Genomic DNA, 27,308 nt, shown 5'->3' on the forward strand with positions numbered 1-27,308 from the left:
CCATCTTAATCTTCCATAGTTCTGGAACCTGCACAACATTAAGTCCATCTGACTTCAGTGATACATCTTCCCAGAAGAGAAATGTACAAAGTTATTTCCAAAAAAGCTGTACTTATTTCATAGGATTTCTATGTCTTTAAATAAATCATTAAAATATTTGGATGCTAACAGCTAAAGACAGCTTCCTACTACCACAAAATCCTTCAACGATTGTTCCTCATACCTGTTTGGCTACCACCACTTTTAAACAATTTTTGTAATTAGGAGAGATATTAAAGCAGTGGCTTTCAAGCTTTTGCATTTTATAATGAAGGTGTGGAACCATTCAGAAACTTCAGGTACTTAAGACTGCTGTATAGGGGATATAAATTTAGTCTTTGTACAAATCTTCATGGACATGTTTGAAGTAGTCCACAGTTTTCATGGACTGAATACTTCCCTGTAACTGCTTATGAAATACATCCCAGCAAGAATACATACATTACTTGTTAAAAGAGAGGAAAAATGCCTCAGAATATACTAAAACTCTCATGATGCCAGGCTGCACGAAAGGTCCATAAGCAGTCTAAGTTCTAGACATCAGAGTGACTCCTGCCTGTCCTCAAGATCTCATCGCTTCAAAAGGAAATGCGTATTTCCTACCTCTCATGACCTCATACTCTATTTATAAAGTTCAGAAAGAAGCCTAGAAGAGTCTTAAGCAAATGTTTCAGCATATTTTTCCCAAAACGTGCACAGAGATATTTTCTCTCCAATTCTATGCAACTGGAATTTAAAGGAAAAATTAAAGAAAAAAAAAATCAGAAACTCGATATTGTAATCTGAAGCTAATGGCAATCTTGCCTCCAGAAATACCACTATTTCTACATTATAAACAAGGATCATTAATAATGATGGTTGACATGCAGAATGGAAAGTAAAATCAACTGATAAAGTTAGCATAGTAAGAAAAGATTTTATATATCGGTCTTTCCTTCTCCTACAGTCACCTTGATTTCTCTGTAGAAGACTTGTATGAAACATCAGCTACATTAACTGTCTGCTCCCCTCCAAGAACAGTAGTTCTGCCTTAAGAATCCTAGAAAGATAATGCCGCTCAGAGACAACATTAATTCCCACTGCACACTCTGTAATCTCTTTTTGCTGGTGTCTTAGAGCAGAGTGGTGATCCAAAAGCCAACGACTTGTCTTGCCATGCTGCTGTATCTGGGAAAGGCTGTCTGCCTCCTGGATGCACCCACTGACCAGAGGAGTGGAAAAAACGTAGACTAAGTAAATCCTGAAAAACTGATGAATTCTTAATTTTTTAAAAAAGATTAAATACTAGATTTAGAACTGCCGTTTCCAAATGTCTGCAAAGCTGAACACCAAATGCTACCAGTTTGCTTCTACCTTGTTTCTTCTTTTGAACAAAAAGACGGTTAACACTCATATGTTGATACTATGCATGCTCTGATCCAAAAAAAAAAGGCTGCTCACACAATAAAAATACATTAAAAATCTATTTTAAAGCTCAATTGCAAAAATCTTCAGGTTTGAGATTCCCCTGGAGCTCTTCCACGGAGAAGAACCAACTACCATAAATAAGGTGGGAGGTTAGGGAATATCTAGAATGCAGTGACCTCCTATCATTAGATTTAAAATACTCACGAGGATATAGTAGTAGAGAAAACAACACTAATGTTTTTCCCTTGTGAAACACGACTTGGAAACTGTGTGGAAACATTCAATAGAAAAGGGACCAGAAAAGGACAAAATTTACAAATTTCTATGTAGAAACCAGAAATATCCTAAAAACATTTTCAGGGTCCAATAATTTAAAGCAGGATCTCAATAGAGAACATATGGATAGCAATGCTGTTTCACTTACCTTTCAAGGTACAGCTACAAAATATATTCTTAGAAGTGAATTGAGCCACTGAATAACACTTTCCTTTTTGATGAATAGAAAAAATGACTTAATCAAGGTGTCAAATTGTTTTCCTTAGAATTGCAAGGTAGGGCATTTTCAAGCATATGCTCTGATAAAATTACAGCCACACTTTCATCAAAGTATATTGGAAAACTAAGGCAGCCAACCTTCACATATACCCTCCATTCCCTGTTACAGTGAGGAAACCTGCACAGTTTATTTCTCTCAAACCTCTAGTGACAGCTCCCTATAACAAAGTGCATGCTTCTGCAGAATATATGAAGGGAAGGAGCACAGTCTCTTTACAAATATGAAAGCAGAGAATAAAAACTGACAGGTTACCTCACTGTAAAAGAAAACACATTCCTGTGATTCACTTTTTTTTTTTTTTACTTCAATCAGCACAAAAATTACTGGGCCTAAAATACTGTATTTACTTTCTTATTGTGGAGAATGGGGATTTTCCTTTCAAATAAAATAAATGGCTTAAAAACCCCCAGAAGTAGCATGATGATCTTGTCCAGAAGTTAAAAGAATTTATTTTTCTTAAATTCAAAAGCTTTAAATCTTAGTGAAATGGGCCACAGTGGAAAAGCCCTTTACTATATTACTGCACCTTATAAATAGTAAATGGTATCGTCTGAGGTCAAGGAAAGAAATACTGCAATCCTATATCAACTGTGCATAAGGGATGCTGGAAGTTTCGTATTCCTTATTCTTTCTTTCCTTTTCACTCTAATCTAAAAAGAAGCTTTATTTATAGCTTGTCTCAGAAGACCTTCCTGAAACATCCCTTAGAGGTATTTTCAGAAGTATTTAATAATTTTACTTTTGCTTATATTTGAGAAACTAAGAAAATATTGAAGAATCCTCCTAACAGAAACAGGTTTCCCAAAACAACCATATATCCATGTTTTTTGATTGTTGCTTATCTACAAAAACCTGAAGAATATTTTAAAAACTGGCACATCTTATTTTATAATGTACACTATCTCATCATCTTGGCTAACTTAAAAATTAAATTATTCGTAACATTTTCATTTAAAATAGCAATTTCTGTAATTGTACAACTTTATTTTTTTCTTTCTCAGTGCCCACTCTTGCTTGGCAGTAATGGGGTGTGCTACTTCTCCTTTCCGGATGGGGAAAATGACTGCTATACTGCTGCCAAAAATCAGTCTCACCTGTAATAAGGATAACTACTGGGAGATCTGTTTGAACTAGCCAGATGAGTGATAGACATGTGAGAGTGATTCAAGCGGCTATCCACAGCTATTTTAAATTAACCTGACATTGAAGGAAATATTGTGTACCCAACTGTTTCCCATACACTAGGTATTTATAACTGATTCCCATGAAGATCTTGTATTTGCAAAACCAAACCGAGAATTAGGAATAAACTGTCCCTGACTTGCATCTGACAATGAAATGTCCCTTCCACTCCAGAAAGAGAGTGTAGTTACAAGTGTCCCAAAAGATGAGACCTCATCCCAAAGCAGCTATAGGTCTTCCTTCCTCTCATACTACCAAGAAAAGGGGAATGGCCTCTGAGTTTCCATGCAGTATCTCTTTTCCCAGCAGTTATACTTCCTAACATCTTGTTTAAGTCTCCTCATCCAGGTAAATGGAGTAAAGAAACATTCTGCATGCAATTATAAATCTCTCACATAAAATAAGCCTCAAATGCTCGAATTGAGAAAGTCTAATATAAATATTTTCTTGTGGATATTTGAGGTGAGAGAAAAAGAACTGTTTGCAGATAATACTGTCAGGATAGAAGAAACAGAGACAGAAAAACTATGAAAAAGTTGCATGTGCATAACAGGATTTTTTAAATTTTGGCTCTTGTTAAGGAGGGGAATTCTGTATTGTTTAGCATACATAACTATGGTCACAGTACAAAGCCCTCCTGATTTCCAGTCACACATGTACACACTGAGCCAGAGTAAGGATGAAGTACAGCACACGGAGCATCAGCTTCTGTAGAGTGGGAGAGGCAAGAGCCCTCACCCCTGAGGTTTTGGCTAATCTGCAGTAAGTAAATGACTCTGCCAGTAACCTGCAACATGGGTAATTTCATTCCTTGATAAACTCATGGAAGAAAAATCCACTGAGTGCTATTAATTGTAAAATTCCTATGTCTGCATCAAGATATCTCTAAATCACAGATCACTGGAGGCAGAATGGGATCATCAGAGACATATCACTGTGTATTTGCCCTGTTCACGCTGCCTCCTGCTGGCACACTGCTACTGGCCAGAGAGGGAGCCCACAGTCTGCACCACTTCTGACATTTACTTACATTTTCTTCAAAAAGTACTGCTATTTATCCAAGAAACTGGAGTTCCACAGAAGTCCCAATGCCTACATGGTGGAACGGCATTCAGTAGTGGACACAATAAAGTCACTAGTCTAACCACTGATTATGACAAAACCAAAAAAAAAAAAAAAACCCACGCAAAAAAGACTAATATAGAAAATGAAACACAAATTAATATTCTATACCCAGCCACAGCAGCAGAGTCTAATCAGTCTGTTAGTCCATTAGTAAAACCACAAGGTTTCACTCTAGCAGCTCTGAAACAGTACTGGGTTTTCCCATGAAAACTTGAAAGAAAAGGTGAAAAAAAAGGTTTGTGTGGTGTGATGGAAAGGAATGCCAGACACAGCTTTGGTCAAACATTCCCATTAAATATTTTCCCATTACCCTCTAGGTTCATTCACAGGCCAATTGCACTGACTATTTACCAAAGAGCTTTAAGATAATGTTTACTGCTATTTAAATGTTTTTCAATTTTCTAAGCTTACCAGCATTTCCTTTAAAAAAATCTTTGTGAAATTAAAAAAAGTAACACATTAACAGTTTATGTTTTCTCTTCACACTAGATTTTCTGTTATTCTGATTATATATGTTCTACCACTAAACTGGTATACAAGTGCCCTCGAAAAGTCTTATTATTTTCATTTTATACTTAAAATAAATGACTAATGATGCCCTTTTTCTTTAGCAATTTGTACTAGATCCAACTGAAATCACTGAAATTATTTTCATGAGAAATGAGAGCAGATGAAGCTCTCTGCAGAGATAGATATTTGTGCTTTTACTAAACATATTTGCATTGTGTAACTTCATCTATGCAATGTCTAAAAAAACCAAAAATAGAAACACTAAAATTACATATTTAAGCACTAGATAATGTACAAAAGGTAAAGTAGTATGATATTTAGTTGCAGAAGACAAACTGAAGACTTAGACAACATTACATGTTTATCTGTAATTACATTAACCTGCTATCTGGATTTTTGAGAGACTATAATGTAAAAATGGAAACTAGGAAAGTAGTCTGTAGAAAGCAAGCAATTACTGCTGAAAAAATGCTTTGATAAACTACACAAGATATTAATCTATCAATTTATAGGCCAATGATCTTTCCAACAAACAGCATGTATTGCTTATAAAATAAAAAGGCCAGATTCTTGAAAATTCATTTGTTTTTTAGCATGCCTTTATGTGTTTATATTTCATGAAACACTGCAATTTGAGAAGAACAAGCAAAGAACACTAATGAAAAAGCTGAAAGATACAAACAGTAGAAAGATCTTGAAAAAATATACTGCTTTTACTTTATAACACCACCTACAGTAATTTTTATTCTTTTAGATTGAGGTTGATATGCTTAACTGTGTTTTTCTTAGATGTGTAGTATTGAAGCTGTAAGCTAGACAGGCTGATTGTAGAGGTATTATTGGTGCTGACTCACACTGAATATTATGTTATAAGGTCAGCATTTATACATCTCAATTCTTCACCTATTTCCATTATTTTCATTTGACCTATTACATTCAAAGCAGTAGAACGACAGTCTTAAATTTTATAACTACAAATGAAGAAAAACAGCACCACTAAAACCCTACAGACAAAAGTGATTTACTACAGTCTTAAAAAGTACCATATAAATATCAGCACCTATATAAATTTACAGTATAAAATTATGAACCTGCTGAGATTTGTACACATACTTAAAATTTTACTACGTGAGTGGCCCCAGTGAAGTTACTTATTGACCCCTAATTTTGGTTTTCCAGCAATTTCCTACTGTTCGTTCTCAGCTCCATGTCTCTCTTGCATTTTGAAACAAAAGAACAGAAATTTATCTCTCTATTCTGAGAAAAACTGATAGCAAAACAATCTTTTCTGGACTCTCCTGTAGCATGATCTACCTCAGCAGGTAAACAGACCCTCTATTTCAGAGAATTAAAGAACCACTTTTCTGGGGGACAAAGTTAGCAAATGAAAATTATATTTCCTTTGAACAGAAAACAGGTTGTTTTTCTCTAAGGAGTAAATTTTCTTTACTATTTAATTTCTTTTGGAGATACAGGATCCACCATTGCCAAGTTTCTTATTCTTGCAGTCTTCAAGCTCAGGTGAAGTTTCTGTACACTTACTGACTTCACCACCACATAATGGAGATGCCATCATGACCACATCCAGACACATAGCTCTAAGGAGTCCAAATTCACTGTGAATGGAATCGCTAAGCTATTTCGTTTCCTGTGCCCAAGGACAGAAGAGCTCCTACAATCTACCTCTTGCACTTTGCCTTATGCAGTTGTTTTCCTTTTTGCTGTTATGAAGTGTCAGAAGGGGTACTGAGGCATTCATATGTTTCATATATTTCATATATCATATGAAATATATCCTATATCATATGAATCGTATATCATATCATATATCATATGAATCATATATCATATCATGTATCATATGAATCATATATCATATATATGTTTCATACATCATATGTTTCAGAAAAAGGTTGTAAATTCTTGGTTATAATACTTGTATCAGAAAATAAAAATCCACTAGAAATCCTCATGAGTTAAGCTGAGGTTGGTATGTTCCACAAGAGAAAAATTTAAAATGCAGTTGATGCTATTTTCAGAAATATTATTTAGTACTAAATAAAACTGCCATTGTCATATAAAAACTGTATTTAGAATATATGTTTAAAATAAAAACAGGGCTTTTTTTCCCCCCTCCAGAAAAAACACACGCTTTCTGTTTGACACAAATTCTGCAATTTTTAATTTGCAAGATTGCTGCCACAGAAAGGATATAACAAATTCATCTGTAAGCAGATTTTGCTTTAGGATGAATTAGAAGAGAAAATGGGATTTGAAAAGAGAAGTAATTACAAATGTAAATTCTGTAGAAATGATCTCCAGCCCAAGAAGTTTTTGTCTGCTGTGCTAGGAAAGACTGCTGTGCTGGGTTAAGAAAAGTGCAGGAGAAAATAGTATCCTGAAATGAAGCGACAAAGTTGGTATCTGACAGACTGCAACAACTAACGGGACTTAAGCATACATTGCCATACTTCAGCAATCCAATTCTGTTTGAATTTCTCCCACTCCTGTTTGTTACAGTCTATAAGCTCACTTCTGTACACCACAAGAGTGCAAATACCTTTTTTTCAACTATGATATTAAGCTTTTTCCTTCTGTACAAGGGAATAGGTAAGCAGTTCAAGCCACGCACAGACTCTTCTGTATTACATACAGATTCACAGTTTTAGGTTTTTATATTGCTGGTGAGAAGGGTATTTCTGATGGAGGGATTCCTAATGATGCCTGCCTTTTGCCATGAAATTGTTGCATTTACACAGGCTAGAGTCCATTGAAATACATTTTATAGAAACCACAAGTTTAGTTGCAGGGACAAATAGCAGTTTTGTCACTATATGGCATCTCATCATGATAACTGGCAGAGTAACAGCATAAACATGTAAGAATTTTAGGATTTCTGCCTCATTCCGCAGATCTAGAAGGGTTCACAGAAATCCTTGAGAAATGCAATGGTAACACCAAAGCAGGGATCTCCTAGTGCTTAAACACTTTTTTTCCAAGATTTTCTTTTGTTTTCTTAATAGAAAGCAGAATAGCACCTATTCAGGCCACTCTACCTTTATCTCTCAAACATGGAGTAGAAAAATTACAGTAGTGTTAGTAGGTCATTACCTGTATAAGGGCAAAAAAAGCATTTGAATATGGTTTCATTAGTATTTTGATCAGTTGTCAAAAGAAAACTAAAATACATACCGCATCTGTAACTTCTATTTCATACAACTTCTGGAATGTCTCCCGATAAAAGAAAAAAAGCTTCCCACTGCCACCACCTTTCTTAACAGAGGTGCCTGTGACGAGTATTTTATCATCTGGGCTGAAACAACAATCTGTCCTGTTGAAGAAAACAAATCATCACACTGGACAAATCAATAATTAATGCATAAGGAACTTAGATACAAATTGCACTCCTTAAAAATAATTCTGTTAATGCTTTCAAGACAAAGCTTTAAACAAATCTTTTATCAGCTGTCCTCTACTACTATATTTATCAGACACAGTTCACAGGTACCATTACAACTGTGCACAGAATGTGCAAAACTGGCAGATCCAATAAAAATCCTCCTCCCAACAAAATTATCCTCTGCTCAAAAGTCTCGTAAACTTTTCAACATGAGAAACAAACACACAAAAGTATTTTCAAATCTGGTTATCATCATTAAGTAAAAAAAATATATCAATCATGAAATCTGGTTTTGCTGATGATACATTCTTCAATGATGCAACGCACTGTGTTTATACAGTCGCCAAAAATGTTTGTCTGTTTACTTTTCCTCTGTGCTACAAACTGCAGTCTGAGATGCCCATGACCTGCCTGTCTAAGATCTTATTTCAAAAGTATAAATTGTCCTTAAAGTTGGATTTGGCTGTGCTACAGCTACAGAAATGCAGGTAATACCCATAAAAATATTAAATACATAACTTAGCACTATGCAGTACAATATAGTATTTTAGTATCAAAGAACACAGTGATCAGCACTTTTAACATCATAACCTGAATTCACACCATGCACCTTCATGTTATGTCTACTTTTCAATCCAGCTCTTTTTTCACTAATCACAGACCATGTAAGAATGAGAACTACTTATGTATCTCATTACACAAACATAAGGCAATGAACTGTCCTCCTCCTGAAAAGCTGCTAATCTAATTAGACATAAGACACGAGACTGAAAAATTGCACAAACCAAGCAAATCTAGTTATGAATTATACCCAAAATATGGGATCTTTTAAAGCACTGTGAAATCCTAAAATAGCCAAAATTTGTTACTGCACAGTCCTCCCTGTGCAAAGCTTTCTACACAGTTCTGGACCTAGTGAGAACTGAGGTGGAGAACTCTGGTAGACTCCCTCCCGTTCAGCACAACTACCGCTACTTCTGCTAGCTGGAATAAATTACAGTACTTACATTGGAAAGAAGCTGGGCAGTCTTTCCGCTGAATTAAGAGGCTTTTTAAATTGTCTAATATCCCATATCCTTAAAGTATCATCTCCTATGAAACAAAAGGGACGAAGGTTAGCAATAAAGAATTAGCAAGTCAAGAATTCAGACACGTGCAGAAAATTTCATCCTCTAATTCAGACACAAAAAGAACAGAATGATCCTGTAGAAGCATGCAAAATGGGGATGGTTTGGAAGTTTTTTGTCCCTAAATGACTAAAAAGTGCAAGGATGCAAAGTTCCACCTGCTGCACTCTAGTATGTGAGAAACGTCTCCTCAGCGGCTCAACTCCATCATGGCAATCCCTCCTACCAAGAACCATTACCCACAGTGAAATCAGATTCCCCAAACACTAAATTATTCTGTGTTTATGAGCACTGATGCTCTGCTAGTAGGGGTAAATTTAATTTTTAAGATATCAAAAAAAAAAAAAGAAGTTACCATAGATGGTCTAGATCAAAAACTAAACAAGTTCTATGTGTCTGATTTCTACCTGCCCTTAAAAAATAATCAGGAAGAATGGAAGGCACCTGAAATCTTCCCCCTTCTTTAGCAGTCAAACAGCAACAAACTGCAATCTCAGTACTGAGAACAGGCCCTGGATTCAGCCAGAAATCCTTGGGGAAGGAGGATAAGGAAAGCAAGTGAACCCACACTTCCTGTAACAAAACCTTTTCACACAGGTCCACACTGACTTTGGCCATAAAAGCCAAAATCGACATTACAGCAAGACATTTATAGCAATTCTCGTCTGTGTTTGATAAACATGGTGTGATTGTAGCCCAGTAAAAGTCAGGCTGTTTATTCCTTTTCGAAGTTATGACATACTAACAAAGTGAGAACCAGAGAAAAAAAAAAAAAAAAAAAAAAAGAAGTTAATTAGTTATTCTCAGATAAATCTATCTACATCTCTGCTGATCACCCCTCTGGGATACATATTTCTAGCATGAGATGAGCTACAGAATTTGAGCTTTGAAGCACCTCACTCAGTCACCTAGACATCTTCTTCCATTTGACATGAGTGCTTCAGCACTGTCAAGGGTGAAAAGAAGGACTTTCAAAGTTACAAAATCTTACTGGCCTAGGAGGAAAAGGAGGCAAGTGACTGGTAATCCACAGACCTTCTTCCTTTCAAAGCACAAACCTTGCAGGGAAGTAATTGTGTTGTCTAAAAGTATTTTGTGGATTCACAGCCTTTGAGATCAAGAGCTTAAAGGAGGCCTTGGAAAAAAAATTGTTAAAAAAAACCCATCATTCTGTAACAAAAGAAATCAAGGTCAGCAGTACCCTTTACAGGGAAAGCAGTAATGTGTGGCCTCGTACATCATGTATGTTTATATTAAGGACTAGGATAACTCCTTACTGCAAAATATTTTTAAGAAGTGGACAACTTAAATAAATGACGTCTAGAGCAGAGTCTATTTCTGTTCATTGGGAAGCTAAAAAAATGACAAAAAAGAAAAATTGAGTCTCTATTTTGGAACTATCTGTTTTCTTATTGTTTCCCAGTAGACTGCATCCCCAGCACTTCAAAGCATTTGGTCTTGTAATATAAACCCTCCCTTTTCCCTTCCACCCCCAACAAAACACACTTATCAGTGATATGCTGTATGTAAAGTATCAGCACTTTATAAATGTATGCAAAGGATACCATTTGGCCACTCTGCAAATCTCCTGGATAGGGACAGATCTAAAGCTAGCAGCCAAGGCTGTTCTGTTCCCGGTGGAATAAGCCTTGACATGATCTTCAAGCTGTAGTCCTGCCAGGCTTTAGCAGGAGAGACACAGTCAGACATTTAGCTATATCTCTTCCGCTAACAAGAAAATGTATTTTGCTGGTTTAAAACATTAGAAGACTCTAGAAGGACTCAAAAAGTCATGGCTGATTTCAAATCAACAATCTTACTGATTTCTGCAACACTGTGCAGAAATAGATGATTAAGTATTTGGAAAGGGAGAAATGCTAGAAGAATGACTTGGCCAATGCCTTGAAACTCTTACCATCTTAAAGAGTTTGCCCAAATTCACTTTTTCTAATTAAAATTTTCTGTGTGGCAAATACAATATTGGTTCCTGAATCTAATCTGCATTTGGAATTGAAATCACTGTCACTAAGGAAACAGACATATTAACTTTCCACAACACCAAGGATTTTTTTCCAGTAGCATCCTTCCATTGGTGCATAAGGGGTTTCTTTATAAGAGCTGTAGCAGTACTGATCTATTTTTAATTACTTCATACATGGACAAAAATAGTTACCCTTAAGCAAAAACAGAGGAACAGAAGTTGTGCAGTTCAGTATGAAGTATTCAAAACAGTCCACCCAGATCATTCAGTATTTTTCTTAATGGCAGACTCCTCCAAAGTTGGCAGGAGTATTTAAAGCTTTTATAGCATTTTTAGTAGCATTTCAAACTCTATTCTTTACCATTTTAATGAGAAAGACACCAGCAAACAGGCTGTAGTCTGGTATGATCAGGTCAGACATCATTAAGCACTGGATTTATCAAGAGATAACAATTAGGTCCTAGAAAAATAGTCTTTCGTGAGCCAGGATACGCACTTTGCAAATGGCTTTTACTCAAAATAAGGCCAATTCCCTGATACTACAAAGATTTTATCTGATTATTTTTAGTTTCAGAAGATCCTGACCAGGAAGACAAGTACATGGCTGCAAATGGGCTGAAAAGAAGCAAAGTGCTGCCAGAAACTCAAAAAGCCTGAAGTCAGCAACACCCTTCAAGAATCTCCTGTTTTAAAGAGGGAGTTTCATGTTGAAAGCAAAGCTCAAGGATAGAAAATCAAAGATCACTGGGGAAAGCAAAGACACTTAGGAAATGAGAATTTAAAAAAGAAAATACAGCACAGGAAAGACATAGCATAACAAGGCTTACCCTGCAGGAGCACCAGAATGTGTTTATAAACTCTGAGCCTGTCTATGTGAGGAGAGGCACCTTACAGAACAAGATACATGCTTCTGCATTCTGCACTGGTTCTGCAAGAGGAGCTGCAACAGCTGAAGACCGTTGGAGGTGGCCACAGGTCTGCACCATGCTCACCCTGAGCCAAAGGCCTTGGGAGGAAAGTCACAAATTGGGGATTCTGCACTTACACTTGGAACAGCTCTCACCATCACCCGCATCCATACCAGCCTGGCCAAATATTTAAGTGCATCATCCTCTCTAAACATATGGAAGCGAAGGAGACTGGAAGACTTCGAGAAAGTAATTTCAGCTCCAACTATTACAAATAGTTAACTACGCCTATTAAAGTTAATGAATGCATTTTTGGCATTGTTTGAAATGAACGTCAGCATTCAGGTCCTTAAAAATATTACTTGATGTAAAACCATTTGATTTTTAAAATGCTAATGTCTGTATTTACCATAAAGAGCAATGTATTATTACTCTACACAAAATAGAAAGTCATTGTACATACTGCTGCATAACCCTTGAGTATACAGGAAACTGTACTCAGGGTGGTTCTAGTTTTTAAACCGAATTAAAAATTAAACATTCTAATTTTCCTGAAGAAAACTGAAAAGAGAGATACAGCTAAAACTATTAAAAAAAATTTTTTTTGAGCTCTAAAGAAAGCATGTATCTGCATAAGCTATCTGATAGGCTTAGATGTGAATATTTTCTCTTGGGTTTAACTACAGTGAACTTATTTTTCTGTATACGTTTTCTGATTAAGATGGCACTGAGTCTGCACACTGTTCATACCACAGGAAAATAAATGAACCATCAAACTAATAGCTATCATGAGATTCATGGAATTCGTGAAGTCATTGCTTCATATTATGACAAAAACTAACTCCATAAATTCTGTAAATACCAGGAGTCAAAAAAGTTTTTTTAATTTTTTTGTATTAGGAACCCAAATTCAGTCCTAATACTTACCTCTTCACTACTAAACAAAGAAAATGTTCCCCAAATACTACCTTCACTGTATTCAGAAAAAATTACTTTCATGGTTACAAGTGTTCACAAATATCACTTTCTTACGTTTCTGTCAAGTTACTACCAAATACCCAACAAGAGTAAAACTAGGAACTCTCATAAGCAGCTCCTTAGCTTTTCATTTTCCCTTGTGCTTGCAGCTGAGCTCTGCCTCATCTCTCTCATATCCAACACAGAATCTACATCAGATGCAAGAGAATCAATCAGGTTTTCAATGAAAGTCCCCATGCCCCAAACAACTATCCTCTCTTTGATCCTCAGCACTTGGCAGGTGTGTTAATTTATGGATGCGGGATCCACATGTGCTTTTGTTGGTACAGATCCAAAGCAATATTCACATTAAAACACTAACCAAACAAGTCAAAATAAGGCATGAATCCTCCTTGTTCTCTAGCATAGCACACACAGAGCTTTTTTTTTTTTTTTAATACATTAGACAAAGGTAGCACTTTTATCCACAAGAAAGGGCCAAATTCCCAGAGTCTTACATTCTGCAATCAATAATCAACATTTTATATAGCTTAGAGCAGAGTGTGGTAGCTAAAATATAAGTGAAGGTCTGTTTAACATGACACAAAATCTGGAGACAGATGACAAAGAGCAGGCAACCAAACGTGCCATATTCAATAAAAATAAGCAAAGGTCATCGATGTGATCTACATCCATAAATGTGAAACATAAGGTAATTTATGTAAGTGGAGTCAAGACAGCACTAATGAATATTCCTCACCTAAGTATTAACCTTGTTTGCTGTTAATATGTAAGAGCACACTGAGGTTTCCCTTTAAAACTTACAAAGTATAGCTGTGTGAATTTTTGGGGGGCAACACCACTGACAGACAGATACAGCATTTCACCTAGTCCAGAACAGAAAGACAGGTGGTTCACCTATTTTCCAAGGAGGAGAACGTTCTCACAGAGTAAGTGTCTGGTTCACTAAGGACCAGCAAAGTTGAGAGTTTTTACCTCAACTGCTTAGGACTCATTCATAGTAAGTACAGTGGCAGTAAAGTTTGGATCCAGGAGCCTGAACAGCAATTAAGAAACAATCCAAGTGCCATTAGCATGCCCTACTAAGCCTAGGGCTGTCGAGGACAAGACTACCATCCTCTTACCTTGAAAGATGGGATCTGGGGAACGTATGTTTGGAATCTTAGAAACATGGCGAGACATACAAAGAAGTCAGAGAGGTAGCATCCAACAGCAACTGCATATTGCTGTAAAAGCCACCAATGTCACTCTACTCATCAGGGGCAGTGGAAGGGGGAGGATGTAAAGCAATTGCAAGCTACTGCTCTTGTCTTGGAAGAACATCCCCTGCTACACAGGTTTTACCATCTATGAATACCTCTGTTCTGGTATTTTGTATATGTAATCTCATTCTCTCTATATACCAGTCTGACCAGATGTCCTGCACATATGCTAGGCACAGTGTTAGCTGACATTAACACATACTGCCTCTCCCTAGGCCTGTTTATTTGGCCTTGGGGCCATGCTAATGCATACACATAGCTTCTGGTTACAGCTGGTTTCCATCCAGACAGGTCAGATGGTAGGCTTGCACCTGCCTGCAAAATCCTGGGTAGACAAATCTCTGTATGAAAAGCTGTCTTAGGCAGACACCATCCTATCCAACACACCGAATACTCAAGTGAATGAGTCTTCAAATATATCTTTGCCTTCTCAAGGCTTGTTCTGTTATCTAAGACTTTCTAATGAAAGGTTTATTTGAAGTTTAAAAAATAAGTGTTTTTGTCCTGCAGACATTTCAAATTTTTTTGCCATTCAAGAACATCTTGGCCACTCACTTCCAGTCATCACTTCTCGATGTTTGTAACATAAATTAGATAAACATTCCAATTACAACACAAAAGGACATTACAGAAGAAAGCTGATTGAGAAATTAATAACTCCAGAACAGAGGTACTGTTTTTGAGAGGCAGTAATCTTCCTGGAAAGAACTAAGCAACAAAACTGGTCTCGTTTTATTTTTAATTAAGCTAATAATTTCCTTTTCTTGTATTATTAATGCTAGACAAGAAGAGAGATCAGGAACTGACTAATATGAACAGCAAAGTTCTCTTAAAATACTCCTTAACTGCTGTAAGATGTGCTTTCAGGAACGCAGTATTGCATAGTGTTTCAAAATAAAAGACATGAATTGTGAAACACCTCAGGTTTAAAACCCTAGTATCTGATTTCACTATCTTACTTCCATCACAAACAATTACATTTAAGGATAATACCATTTAAATGGTTTGTTTACTGAACCATTTCACATTCAACACATCAAAGGGTTCTTTCAATCTTTCAATCACCTACCTCCCCGGCTGGCAAGGACAGTACCATCATATGAAAATGTCAAGCATGAAGTGTCAGTGCCTGGAGCATGGGCTTGCCTGCAATGGAACTTTGTGTGTACCTGTTTATCAAAAAAATAAAACATTAGAAAACTTGCACATTTCAAGATGGGACAAACAACTCCTTATAGCATTTTGGGTACTCTGCTGCTATTCTTAAATTTAAACAGAAAACCCTGCACTTTTTAGCTGGTACAGAAGCTAAACATTTCTACAGCCTTTTAAAAGTGCTACATATGTTTCAGCATAGGCTTTCATAATAAGAGCTTGAATGCAAAATTTGACTTTTTCATAGGTTTAATTATGTAGTCCACTTACATAGAATCAGCACTCTTGGAAAACTCCCACTAGCACTGAATAAAAGTAGTTAAGCCTGGTTAAGGTAAAAATACATTTTAAGGCAGTTCTCAATATTCCCCTAAGCAGTCTTAGTTACAAAAAAATACCAAAATACAATATACATACTTTGGAATGGGCTTAAAAGGAGGATTGTAAGAATCTACTTTTGCCAAATTTAATCCCTGCCAAAATTCATGGCTTATATAATAGTACAAAGCTCAGACATTCTGAGGTTTGTGTTCCATTTAGCTGCAATTCAGGTTTGAAAATGATGTATGTTTATTTTTAATTATTTCTATTTTGTTGATCATCTGAGAGAAAGGCAGAATTTACTTTCAAGTTAACATTTAGTTCTTGTATAGAGCTGGCTTATTTATTAACTCTGTATTTAGTAAAATTCCTAAAAATTCTATTTAAAGAGGAGGAACCTGAAACTAAATTTTAGCACTTTTGTAAAAGCAAGCTTTCCTACTTCCCAACCAAAAACAAAGGTCTCTGCTAGGGTACCAAGACGCCTTTCATACATAGAAAGGGAAAATGGAAGAAAAGGGAAAAGACAGTAACAGAGATGAAGGAATTTGAGACAGGTTGACTCTTTTCTTAAAACCTAGCAAATGACATGTGTCCACTTTTCCTAACATAAAACTAATTCATATAGTTGTAAAACAAAGCATTCAAGAATTAAAAATTGCCTGTACAAATGTATCTCAGCTTCCCATCAGTAGAACGAGGATTAAAACATGCCCTTCCTCACAGAGAGGGGTAGAAGACAAATTAGTGACCTTAAAGTCCTTTATTTACCATAGTGATGAGCAAAACAGAAAAAAATGCATAGAAGCGTATATTTTCAGAGGGTTTGAACAGTATGCAGTTAAGTCAGATCTAAAATCACACCCTTAACAGTAAGAGGACAAAATACTGAGCAGCTGCTTAGTGATTACTATTCAATCCATACGTTAAAAGAGACACAGTTCTACAGAATAAAAAAGGATGTGATCTCGAAATGCAAACACACGGACTGAATTAAGCTTGCACAGGAAGCCTAGTTACTCTATCTTCTTATTTTTGACCGAGACTTTTTAATGGGTTATTTTGTATGCAAAAGACCCAAGATAGTAAAGTAATTAATGTTGTTTACCCTTTCAAATATTTGTTCTAAATTTGGTCCAAAAGCTAGAGAATCTTTGTGTGATGACATTAATAATGACTGCAAGCTTATTTTGGTGTGCAGGTTTAGTCAAGTCTTGAGAGGAGTCACAGAAGTCATTCCCTCCACAAATGATTCTTCAGCAAACAAAGGAAGACTTCAAACACCAAGTAAAGCTTCTTACAGTATTTGGAAATAGAAGGTAACAGCCTATATTTAGCCATAGTACTTGTTTTGAAATTACTGTCACTTCTAGCCAATTGTGCACTTCCTGAAGAAACTCTATGAACAGTCTGCATTTTACAACTGTATGTCTTTGGTGGGGGTGTTTATAAATACTAAGAAACATGTTTTATGCATCCAATTACATAAAATTTTCCAAGTATGTGGTAACATATAAAGGATAAATGGGGAATTGCCTATCAGAAAATAAATTTTCTGTAATATTTGTTAAACATTAACAAGCAATCAAAATGATGTATTTTTTGTCTAAGAAATACCATGGACACTTGCAAAAACATCATAAATGGTTAATAATCACACCTAAAAAAAATGACTGAAAGATTACAATATGGTTTTTAGCTATTGCAAATACATCGGAAAAACTTTGTTTGGGCTCCACAACACTCGTCTACTCAACACTCCCATTCCTCCCCAGCAGTATCACACTGACATACATGTATTAAAATAACAGTGTTTTCATTTTGCTGCCCAACTTAATGCAAGGGTGTTTGTTTTTTTTTTCTTTCATTTCATACTCAGTCAATCTGAAATTCCCTCCATTGGTTTTGTTTTGGATACAAATTTTTAAAAAAAGAAAAAGATCTGGGGTCCAACCACAATGCCTTTTCTTTTATGTTTTACTAGTAAAACCCCCAAATATCTAGATAGATAGATATTAATTCAATCACATAATGTTTCAGGAATTTTGTTATTTTTCTACAGTCAAAGATACTGATTTTATTTAGCATGAATTTATGAATCCATTAATTAAACCTGAACTGTATCTTTCTGGAATTAAACAGGTCTGCTTAAATATGTCACCCACTATGGAGCCTTTCAATGAAGTACCTATACTTTGACCAGTTCCTACCCTTTTTCAACTGTCCCATAGAAAAACAGCAACATGCAGATATCCAAGACTCAGACCTTATTTGCCCCTTAATCACAAAAATTAAAAGAACAGAACAAATTTCTCCCAACTCTATCCAGTTTCGATGCTTTAGGATTTAATGTAAAATGAGACTCGTCTGAAACTGATAGTAAGATTGCATCAACAATTCTGTTTGTCTTTAAAAATAAATTTGCTCAGTTTACCACTAAAAAGATTTGTTTTCCTAACTTTGAGCTCTGCAAGCTTGCCCTCCATATATTATTCTGCAAAGGAATATAACCCTGAATTGTAATACTAAATCAAATTTTCTAAAATGATTGAAGGTTGCTCTAAAAGTGATAGAAGGTTGAACGAGAAGTTTTTTCATATACTGGCAAATGCTCGTTGCAGTTTTCAAAGAAAATAATGTGTTTGGCCTCTGGCCTCTCAACATTTTTAACAGATGTCTGATGTTGCTAACAAATCATTAGGAAAAAAAATTGTTATCATAATGTTTCTTGTTGGAAAGACCTGAAACAACAGAACTAACACACACAATTCAGAAGTTTGATTCAGGAAGGCAAGGAGAGAGCGCTGAAACACTAGATAAAGATGTAAAGATAATTAAGGCAAAGCGTATCTACATTTCTCCCTCATTACTCCTCTCATTTTGCTGCAGAGGTGTCTGCTATTATGGAGTACCAGTCACATGCCATACGAAATTTGACAAGTTCATCAGTCCTTAAAATTTTTCAAAGATTTAGTTATTTCAGCAAATTCTGCAGTAACACACCCTATCTTCTGCAAGTTCTGTGAAGGCTCTCTAGCAAATAACTCCAGCAATGTAAGCACTTTCTTTCTAGCTTTGTATTAACACATGTATTTTTGTTAAGCAGTTACAGCTGACTGGACTTGTGTGCAACATGAAATGACAGGCAGAAAACATGAAGCACGTGTGAAAGGACGCGGTTTGCATGTATAAAAAAATACTAGGGTAACAGATAAATGTCAGGGTTTCCATTATCGCCACAGTCCTCAGAAAGCATGAGAACCAGAAGAGAAGAGGAATTCCAAGAAAGGATTGGGAAGAGGGAGGGGTAAAAAAAAAAAAAAACCAACAAAAAAACCAGGTACATGACTGGCCCATCAGTAATAACTATCCTTTGCACAAAAAATCTCAGTGGATTGAAGAGGACCGATATGGGAAGAGAAAAAAACAGTGACTACGTGAAGTGTTTATCACAAATGAATGACCTACAACAGAGCTGCGTGGTTAGAGTTCTGTGTCACACAACTGCTCTCCTTTTCCAGAATCCTAAATAAATCATGCTCTAGGAAAAGCAGAAGATAGACCTAGTCAGTTAGTTCACCTCAGAAATCCAAGACACATCCATGAGAAAAAAAATACGCTTAAATAATGAATTTTTTTGAACTTTTCCCATTGTTTCTAGGATACAGTATTTCACAGTAAGCCAACACTTTCCCAAGATTATAATGCTCCCCTCACCCTTTTTTTTCTTTTAATGAAACAACAGACGTTCCAGCCAAGACATTCTTCTTACTTCTTGTTCCTAACGTCTTCAGGATTTTTTTTAAAAAGCAGACGCAGTAAATTAAGGAAGGCCTCGGGGAAAGTGAGATTTACAAAGATTACTATTTCAATCTTTCCCTGTATTATAGATGCATAACAAAATGTTATGCATTTATTAGGGTGAACAGAGTCAACCATACAAACACAATCATGTCTACAGCAAAAGGAACTCTATCCAATACTGAGTGTGCCACTAGCAATGCGCAATCTACTCCAGTTTGCTCCAGCACAAAGAAAGTGTATTCTGAACAGGGAATTTCATCTCTAGAAATGCCTCCCATGTTCACTTACCAGCTGTTTCCCCTCTTTCACATCAAGGAATGTTTCCAATGCTTCTTGAAAGAGCTGGAAATCAGGATTTACACTAGTTTCAAACATGAGGCAGAAGGGCAGTAGCTGGGTAGAGATGCTAGACAGGCAAGTCCCAAGCCATATAAGGCTGTTTAAGATTTAAATGGATGATGTCACCTGACTAAGATAGTTTCAGCAAAATAAATTAGCTGACACTGACAACATTGAACTGCAAAAATGGCAATTTTTAATAAACATAAAAGCCTTCCAAGATAACATATTATCATAGGCCAGTCTCAAGGTGACAAAGGCATGAGCTATAAAGCTGCAAGAAGAAAACAAACAAACCAAAAACCTTCTTTTTAGTCACAACTGAGCAAAGCTGTCTGGGTCTTTGTTGAAAGTGATCCCATCGGAGACAGCCAGCAATCTCAGAGCTGTGATCACAGCTGACAAGACAGACAGGTTCCCAGGGCACAAGTTACACTCACCAAATGGCTATTTCTCCACCCCCCTTTGGTCATCTCTAATGAAGGAAGCATATTTGCTTTGCTCTCAATTATAACCCAGAAAAAGAAACATAACTGTACTTTCTGTGTTTAGTATATCACTTACAAATTATCAGGTCTACACATGCCAGCTGAATTGAGGAATTTCTTAATTTTTTCCCTGAGTAGGCAGTTGCAGACTATATCAGATGCTTTCCTTAAGTCTCTGTAAACATGATCCCTGGGCTTTCAATTTATGTGACAGCTCTTCAATACCACTTCCCATGGTGTAGAAATGGATGCTGTTTCAGTAATGACCATGCTGATGCAAAACAAGATTAACTTGTGAAATTTGAGGTTTTAGTGTTTACATGATTACACTGTTACATGATTTGCTCTTCTCTGTGATCTTCTAACTCAGTGACATTTACATGTATCATTAGCAGACCTGAAACACTCCTTCCTTTCTCTCAATACTAATTAACCAATTATGAATACAGTAACCTAACTTCATTTGCCATAACTAGGACATCTGACTGGCAATTGTATTTAACCGTCTTGTGTGTCCATTATATTCTCATCTGTTGCAACTAAGGCCTTTTTCTGTGTGGAGGGATGATATAACAAGGGAGGCAAGTCTTTGGGATTTCTTTATCTCTCTCACCCAGCAGTGGTTCAGTAACATCCAATAATCTTTCACATGTATTTCATAGAGAAGTTTTCCTCATTATTTGCAATTACTAAACAGATTTGGCTTTTTTTTTTTTAAATATTCTGCAGTTTTTCTTGAGCAGCTGTATTGCAACGAAACACCTACATAACCAGGAAAAAAAAAAATAGAAGAGATAACAGCTCTGTAACTATTTTTAAAGTTTATGAAATCTTCAATCCCTTGCAGTGAATCATGCATTGTATCACAAAACTATAACGAAAATAAAAAAAACAAGTGTGAAATGCTTAGTTGGAAAATGTTGGGCTGCTGTGGAAAATAGCATTCTTAGAAAAGAATGCCATACAGCAGTGTAGTCAGTCAAGGTGAAAAATGATTTAGCATTTTAATTGCAATTGATACAAAAAAGTTGTTTTCTATTGGAAAAAAGTCTCTAACATTTACACAGAAGGCAACAAGGCAAGGCACCCAATGCATTTGACTATATGTGGTTTTAGACAACACAAGGAAGCACCAGGCTGGCTTGCCTTAGAGATGTCTCTGAACCACTGTAGAATGATGAGAAGGTCCTTCCTATCTGCTCATGCTTCCTTCACCACTTAGAGCATTCAATTTTTAAGAATATTGCTGACCACAGAAACAACTTCTTCTTGTTTGAGTTAATTCATCAAGAAAGATTTTAGGAAACCATTTTAGAAAGATGGCTTCTTAACAGCATTGCTAAATATTTGCTTAATGGTTAGAAAATGAAATCCCAGCTGAATGTTTGGCTGCACTGTCAAAATTTGTATTTGAGAAGATAATCTATCTTGGCCACAGAACCAATAAATATTACTAATAAAAATAGCTTTTGGAAACTATTCAGCTGGCTTCCTTTGGGGATTTTTTACACTGCATGAGAAAAACGTACAAGGATGTAAAAGAAATGTTCCTTTGTATCTTTTCATAACTTATCTAACCCATCCCATGCTATCCTAGCAAATTTATGATTTTCCTTCTTTTTACTATCATAAATACAGCTTCTGTAAAAAACCCCACAACCTTCCTTTTGCCTCTTTCAAAAATAAATTAATCACTCTTAGACTTGCTCTGCTGTTGACAGCTACTTTGCCTTCCAGAAAATAATCAAATCTGGTCAATGTTATTCTGTAAAAATGTCACTGAAGATTTAGTTAAGGTATACTATAATCCCACTGAAAGTCCACCAATTGTTTCAAGCTCACCTATGCCAAATGCCAACACTAGATGTTTCATATCAACTTAAAGTAGCCTTCTGCCTACTGGCAATAAACAAGCAAAAATATAAACAGAAAAGATATAAAGAAGCTACAAAGATGTCTTTAAAAAGCAACTACACAAAGTTATTCCCACCATAATTGAATATAATTTCTCACATTCTTTCAGTTTCAATAGTCCCAAAGCTTAAGACCCATTTTAGTGATCTTATAGAGGTACAGTGTGAAAAGAGTGAAATATAACTGAAAATATACAGAAATCCACCTAAAGCTAATATTTCTCTTTCAGTAACACTTTAAAAAGGTGCAGTTTGCAGTGAGTTATCAAAGGTGGATGTACAATAAATTTACTTGTTGGAAAAAAGTAGCTAAAACATGTATATTCCAACAAGATTGGTGTATCTCTCTAAGAAATGAACAGTCACTTTCACTAAACTTCTTGCAACATATAGTGAGCTATTATTTCTTCTACATTATTTGCTTTTTCCCATAAAAATGTACTGCAAAACATTGTGCTGTATTTTATCTGCTTATTAATAATTTTTTAAAAACACAGATTTGGTTTTATCTATTCAGGCGGAAAGGCAAAGAAGGAATATTGCCTCAGTTAAAAGGGTAAGTGGTATTTTGCCACACAAAGTATTTCATTGATAAATTGAGCATTCTTAAGTTAGAGCCTCGGTGGTTTATAAATAATGCTGCATAAGGTGACTGAGATTATTAGTTCAATACACTTAACACTGATTTTCCAGGACTATACATATTAGAAATTTTTTTAAAAGCCTCCAGAAAACAAAAAATGCCATCATCATTCAGCAAAGTAAGTTGCTGAGAGTAGTTGTTTTTGAGAAGTTAAAGGAAACTTCTTCTTATGTTACAGGTCAGCTGGTCACTTGTGGGTGGTGGGGGACATGCATTTTTTTAATAACCAAAGATATGTTGATATTAATGTGTAGGATGCAAAGCTGCTAAATGCCCTCAAATTCAGTTATCTTTAACTCAAAATTTTACCTGATGAGTTCAGCAACTTCAGGATTAGGCCCCAGAGTTATACATGAGTAAAATGTAAAAGTAAGAAGCTGGTTGGGGGGGAAAAAAAAAAAAGGAAGAAACAAGAAGAGGCAACTCAAGCAAACTTCATTTTCTTTTCAAAAAATTTTCCCATCTCAGTTTCACGATCACTTCTTTGACACTGCTTTTTTCTCACAATAATTTTATATAATTAACTAGCTAAATAAGCAAATAAAAAACTCTACACATTTGGAAGCAAAAAATTGGCAAAGTGGAAAAAATTTTCAAAAAGTGTTTTCTGCAAGTAGTTTATACTAATTGAACACAGTGCTCCACAGGGAAAAGTAATTCCCAGTTAGCTTCAGAATCTGTAACCCCAAAGTTATAGATAACAAATTTACTGGTTTACAAGTAAAATATTACAGTGTTAATCACTGTTTCCATGTATAAAATACACAGTTGTTGAAGGATCTTTAGAGAAGATGTGGTTCTGTTCAAATACAACAAATTACAACTGAATAGTGCATTTGAATTCATCTGGCCTTTAGCTCAGAAACAACATAATGTCTTCAATAGCTCTGGCAGTTCAGGTTTTGTGGTAGAATCAACTTCAACCCAAAAAAGCCTTAAAAACCCTTCATGATTAAAGATACTTTGTAAAATAGGTTAAATTTAAAGCCAAGATTTCACTGCTTCTGCAAGAGGAAGCTCTAGTATACTTGGACTTGATTTCTGACACTCAATCTTGAAATTACTTGAAAATGAATGTTTCCATTTTAAAACACACTGTATATTTATCCATCTACATTGCACAACACCCTGTCATTATCATGGTTCCAAGCTAGCCTACAGATCAGCAATCAAGTACCTAAGCATCAGGTAAAGTAAAAAAAACTTCTACTATCATTTAGAAAAATGTGGCTTGCTGTCCTACAGTAAGAGTCCTGAATATATTTCAAACAAGGATAGGTTTTAAAATTAGTTTTTTAATAGGTATTAAAAGCAGATTACTGTTTAAATATGAGAGGACAGAATTCCTGTGTTTGGAATTAATGTCCTTAAATCAATTAAGCCCTTCTGTGCCATTTCATATAAATGATAATCTGATTATTAAAGCTACGGTAAGATAAAAATGTCCTAATTGATATACACAACTTCCTCAAATGGCTGCAGTATCTCCATACCAATTTGTCTCTGAGGAATACAGAATTATTACAGAATTTTTCGTTCTGCAGTTAGCCTTCTCCTCTACTGTTAATGTTGCTTCAAACCCCTCTTTTCTCTTCTTTTTCTATTTTCATTTTTTTATGATACTCCATAGTACCTCTCCTGACTACAATTCTCTTTCACCACCAGCATTCCTAAAATTTGTCTCCATCCAACAAAAAGATTTCTTCCAATTTCTCATCCTAGACTTCCAGTTTCATTTCAGCACAGTATTTCACACTCATGCCTGGCAACTTTATATTTCTTCTCCATCAGCAGTGGCATCTTCAGAGCACAGGGAAATACATGAAGTGCTGTTTGTGAAAGCCATATCTCAGAAATCTCACTTGCATCATCCACTTTCCATCAAATAGCTCCATGTTTCTTTCTTTCTCCATTACTCTTTTTCACACTTTGGCTCTTCCATCCAATAAAGCATTCTCCTCAGTCCTCATTCCTTGTCAATCCCACTTAAATTCCTTCTTGAGTCTCAACAGATTTATCCCTGACAAATCCAGCAATGCTACCTCATCCTTATTCTCATCAGCCTCGGAAAAAAATGCATATTTTCTATCCCCCTTCTTCATTGTTTTATAAGGTCCAGTATCACCTGTACACCTTCTACAAGTTGGCTCCCTTCTTCACTGTTCTCTCTGGTGTGTGATTCTTTCAGTTTCACTGGTTATTTGCCACTACTCAGTCCCCTTTGCCACTGAACTCCTATAATGCATTTTTAAAAACCTTATTCACAACCATGACTACTGATATTTTCATGCCATTAACTACCTTCCAAGAAAAGGTACATCATTCTCTGTCTGCTGAACAGCTTAGTTCATCTTGACAACACGTTGTGAATGTTTAACTGGCAACTTAAATGCAATATGATGAAAGCTGTTCCTAATTTTCTTACCTGGATACCATATCTCTTCAATGTCCCTAGAAGATCTAACCTCCTTTAACCATTCATCAGACGAAAAATATTGTTATACGCATCACAATGTGTCATCTCCTTTGTCACATACCGTAAAACAGACTGTAGTAAATCCAATTAATAACCGATTGCCCGTATTATTACTTGGATGTCTTTTCCCTCTTTGTTTCCTTGATAATGGTTCTTTTCTTTTAGGGTCCACTGTCACTTCATTTTGTCGTCTTTAACAGCTGTATTTTACCAGTGATTTAAATATATATTCTTCCAATAATAGCAATTACAGATCATTCACTTAATCCTCAAGCACATCTGTGTTTTTCTCACGGAAAAAAAGTTAAAACCAACAAAACCACCACTTCTTTTTCCATAACACATATGGACATAGAGTAATCTATCATTTAAAAATGACAAAAAAAAAAAAGAGACAAGTAGCAACTGAGTTTGCACATTGCCTTGCTTTTGTTTGTCAGTATAAACCTCTTACCAACTTGACATCAAAGGATTTTCTGACATAAATCTCCTGACATAACCACATTTGTTTCGGAAGGAGAACAATCAAAACTGAAGCTTGTTTTATACACACAGACAGACAGCAGAGTACATTAACACAGCCTCGTCCTGCTCTCCCTACCTCAATGCAATAGCCAACAAACAACAGTGACCTGTCTGGAGTACAAAAAACATTCCTACACCCCTGTTAACTCCTACCCAGTTTGGCACCACACTTTCACACATCAAATATCAAAATCAGCCAGGCATTTGCACATTGTGACAAGTGACAAGCCAATGGCTGGCAATGCAATGACTTCTGCTGATTAAAACATGTGTCCCTACTTCTGATAAATCACTCAGGCTCTTGAAAGTGGTCTTGAATGTAAGCCAGTCCTCCCATGACAAGGGTAGGAACACACTACCTGTACTAATTGTGGTCTTGCAAGACCTGGTGAAAGAGCCTCTGTAAAGGTCACAGTGGTATACTCTGGTGACCTCAACAAGATGAAGTTTGCTTACAGGTCTCAGGCTCAATTTGCTCACCAAATGAGACCACAGACCTGCATACTGGTGAGGACAATGAAACAGGCTAGGGAGGTAGGATACACAGTGCCATTTATGTGCTCTTACCAGGGCATGTGCTGATCACAGCAGATACATTCACCAGGAGCTCCTAGTGTCCATAAAAAACATGGACTGCGATTATACAATGAATTGGATTTTTTCAGAATATTTCACTCTTTATATGTGAACTAGCACAGTACTTTCCAATTTGGTCATCCTAACCCAATCTTAATAAAATGCATTACATAAATCAAGTTTCAGTGCTGATTACAGGTGACTGCTTTGAGCATAAAACAGTCAAGTCAAATCTGAAAGCGGCATATGCACATGGTAAAAAGTGAAATAGTAACCATAAAGGCATTTTTTTAAAACCCCACACATTGATTATTCTGAATGAAAATTACATACCCTGAATTATCTAAAAGTACCTTGCTTAAATTGGTAGATCTTAGAATGATTATACACATTCAGAAATTGTATTAAATTAAAATTTCATTATAAATTTGTTTATACACAGAGACACACTGTGTAGGTATTTACACATAATGTGTGAAAAATATAGGTAGTCATATCCAACTCCAAATCTAGTTCTCTATCTCATGAGAAATTTAGAACTTGGTTCAAGGAAGGCAGCTGTTCCGTGGATGTATCTGATTTCAGTCTGTGTA

The 27,308-nt window shown here is 35.9% G+C and overlaps 1 protein-coding gene across 2 annotated transcripts in view; it reads right to left on the reverse strand.

The window, feature by feature from the left end:
• WDR70 (WD repeat domain 70) overlaps window positions 1-27,308 on the reverse strand; it is a 140,340-nt gene that overhangs the window by 23,171 nt on the left and 89,861 nt on the right. For both annotated transcript variants that reach the window (XR_012621629.1, XM_074812508.1), the window contains exons 11-13: window positions 15,545-15,644; window positions 9,227-9,311; window positions 8,012-8,150 (exon numbers count right to left, since the gene is read on the reverse strand). Coding sequence is in view for 1 of the 2 variants with exons in the window: in XM_074812508.1 (XP_074668609.1) it covers window positions 8,012-8,150; window positions 9,227-9,311; window positions 15,545-15,644 (324 nt within the window). In the remaining variant the exon portion in view is untranslated. The remainder of the gene's footprint in view (window positions 1-8,011; window positions 8,151-9,226; window positions 9,312-15,544; window positions 15,645-27,308) is intronic.

Source organism: Strix aluco, chromosome Z (assembly GCF_031877795.1).
Source record: "Strix aluco isolate bStrAlu1 chromosome Z, bStrAlu1.hap1, whole genome shotgun sequence".
Taxonomy (NCBI): Eukaryota; Metazoa; Chordata; class Aves; order Strigiformes; family Strigidae; genus Strix; species Strix aluco.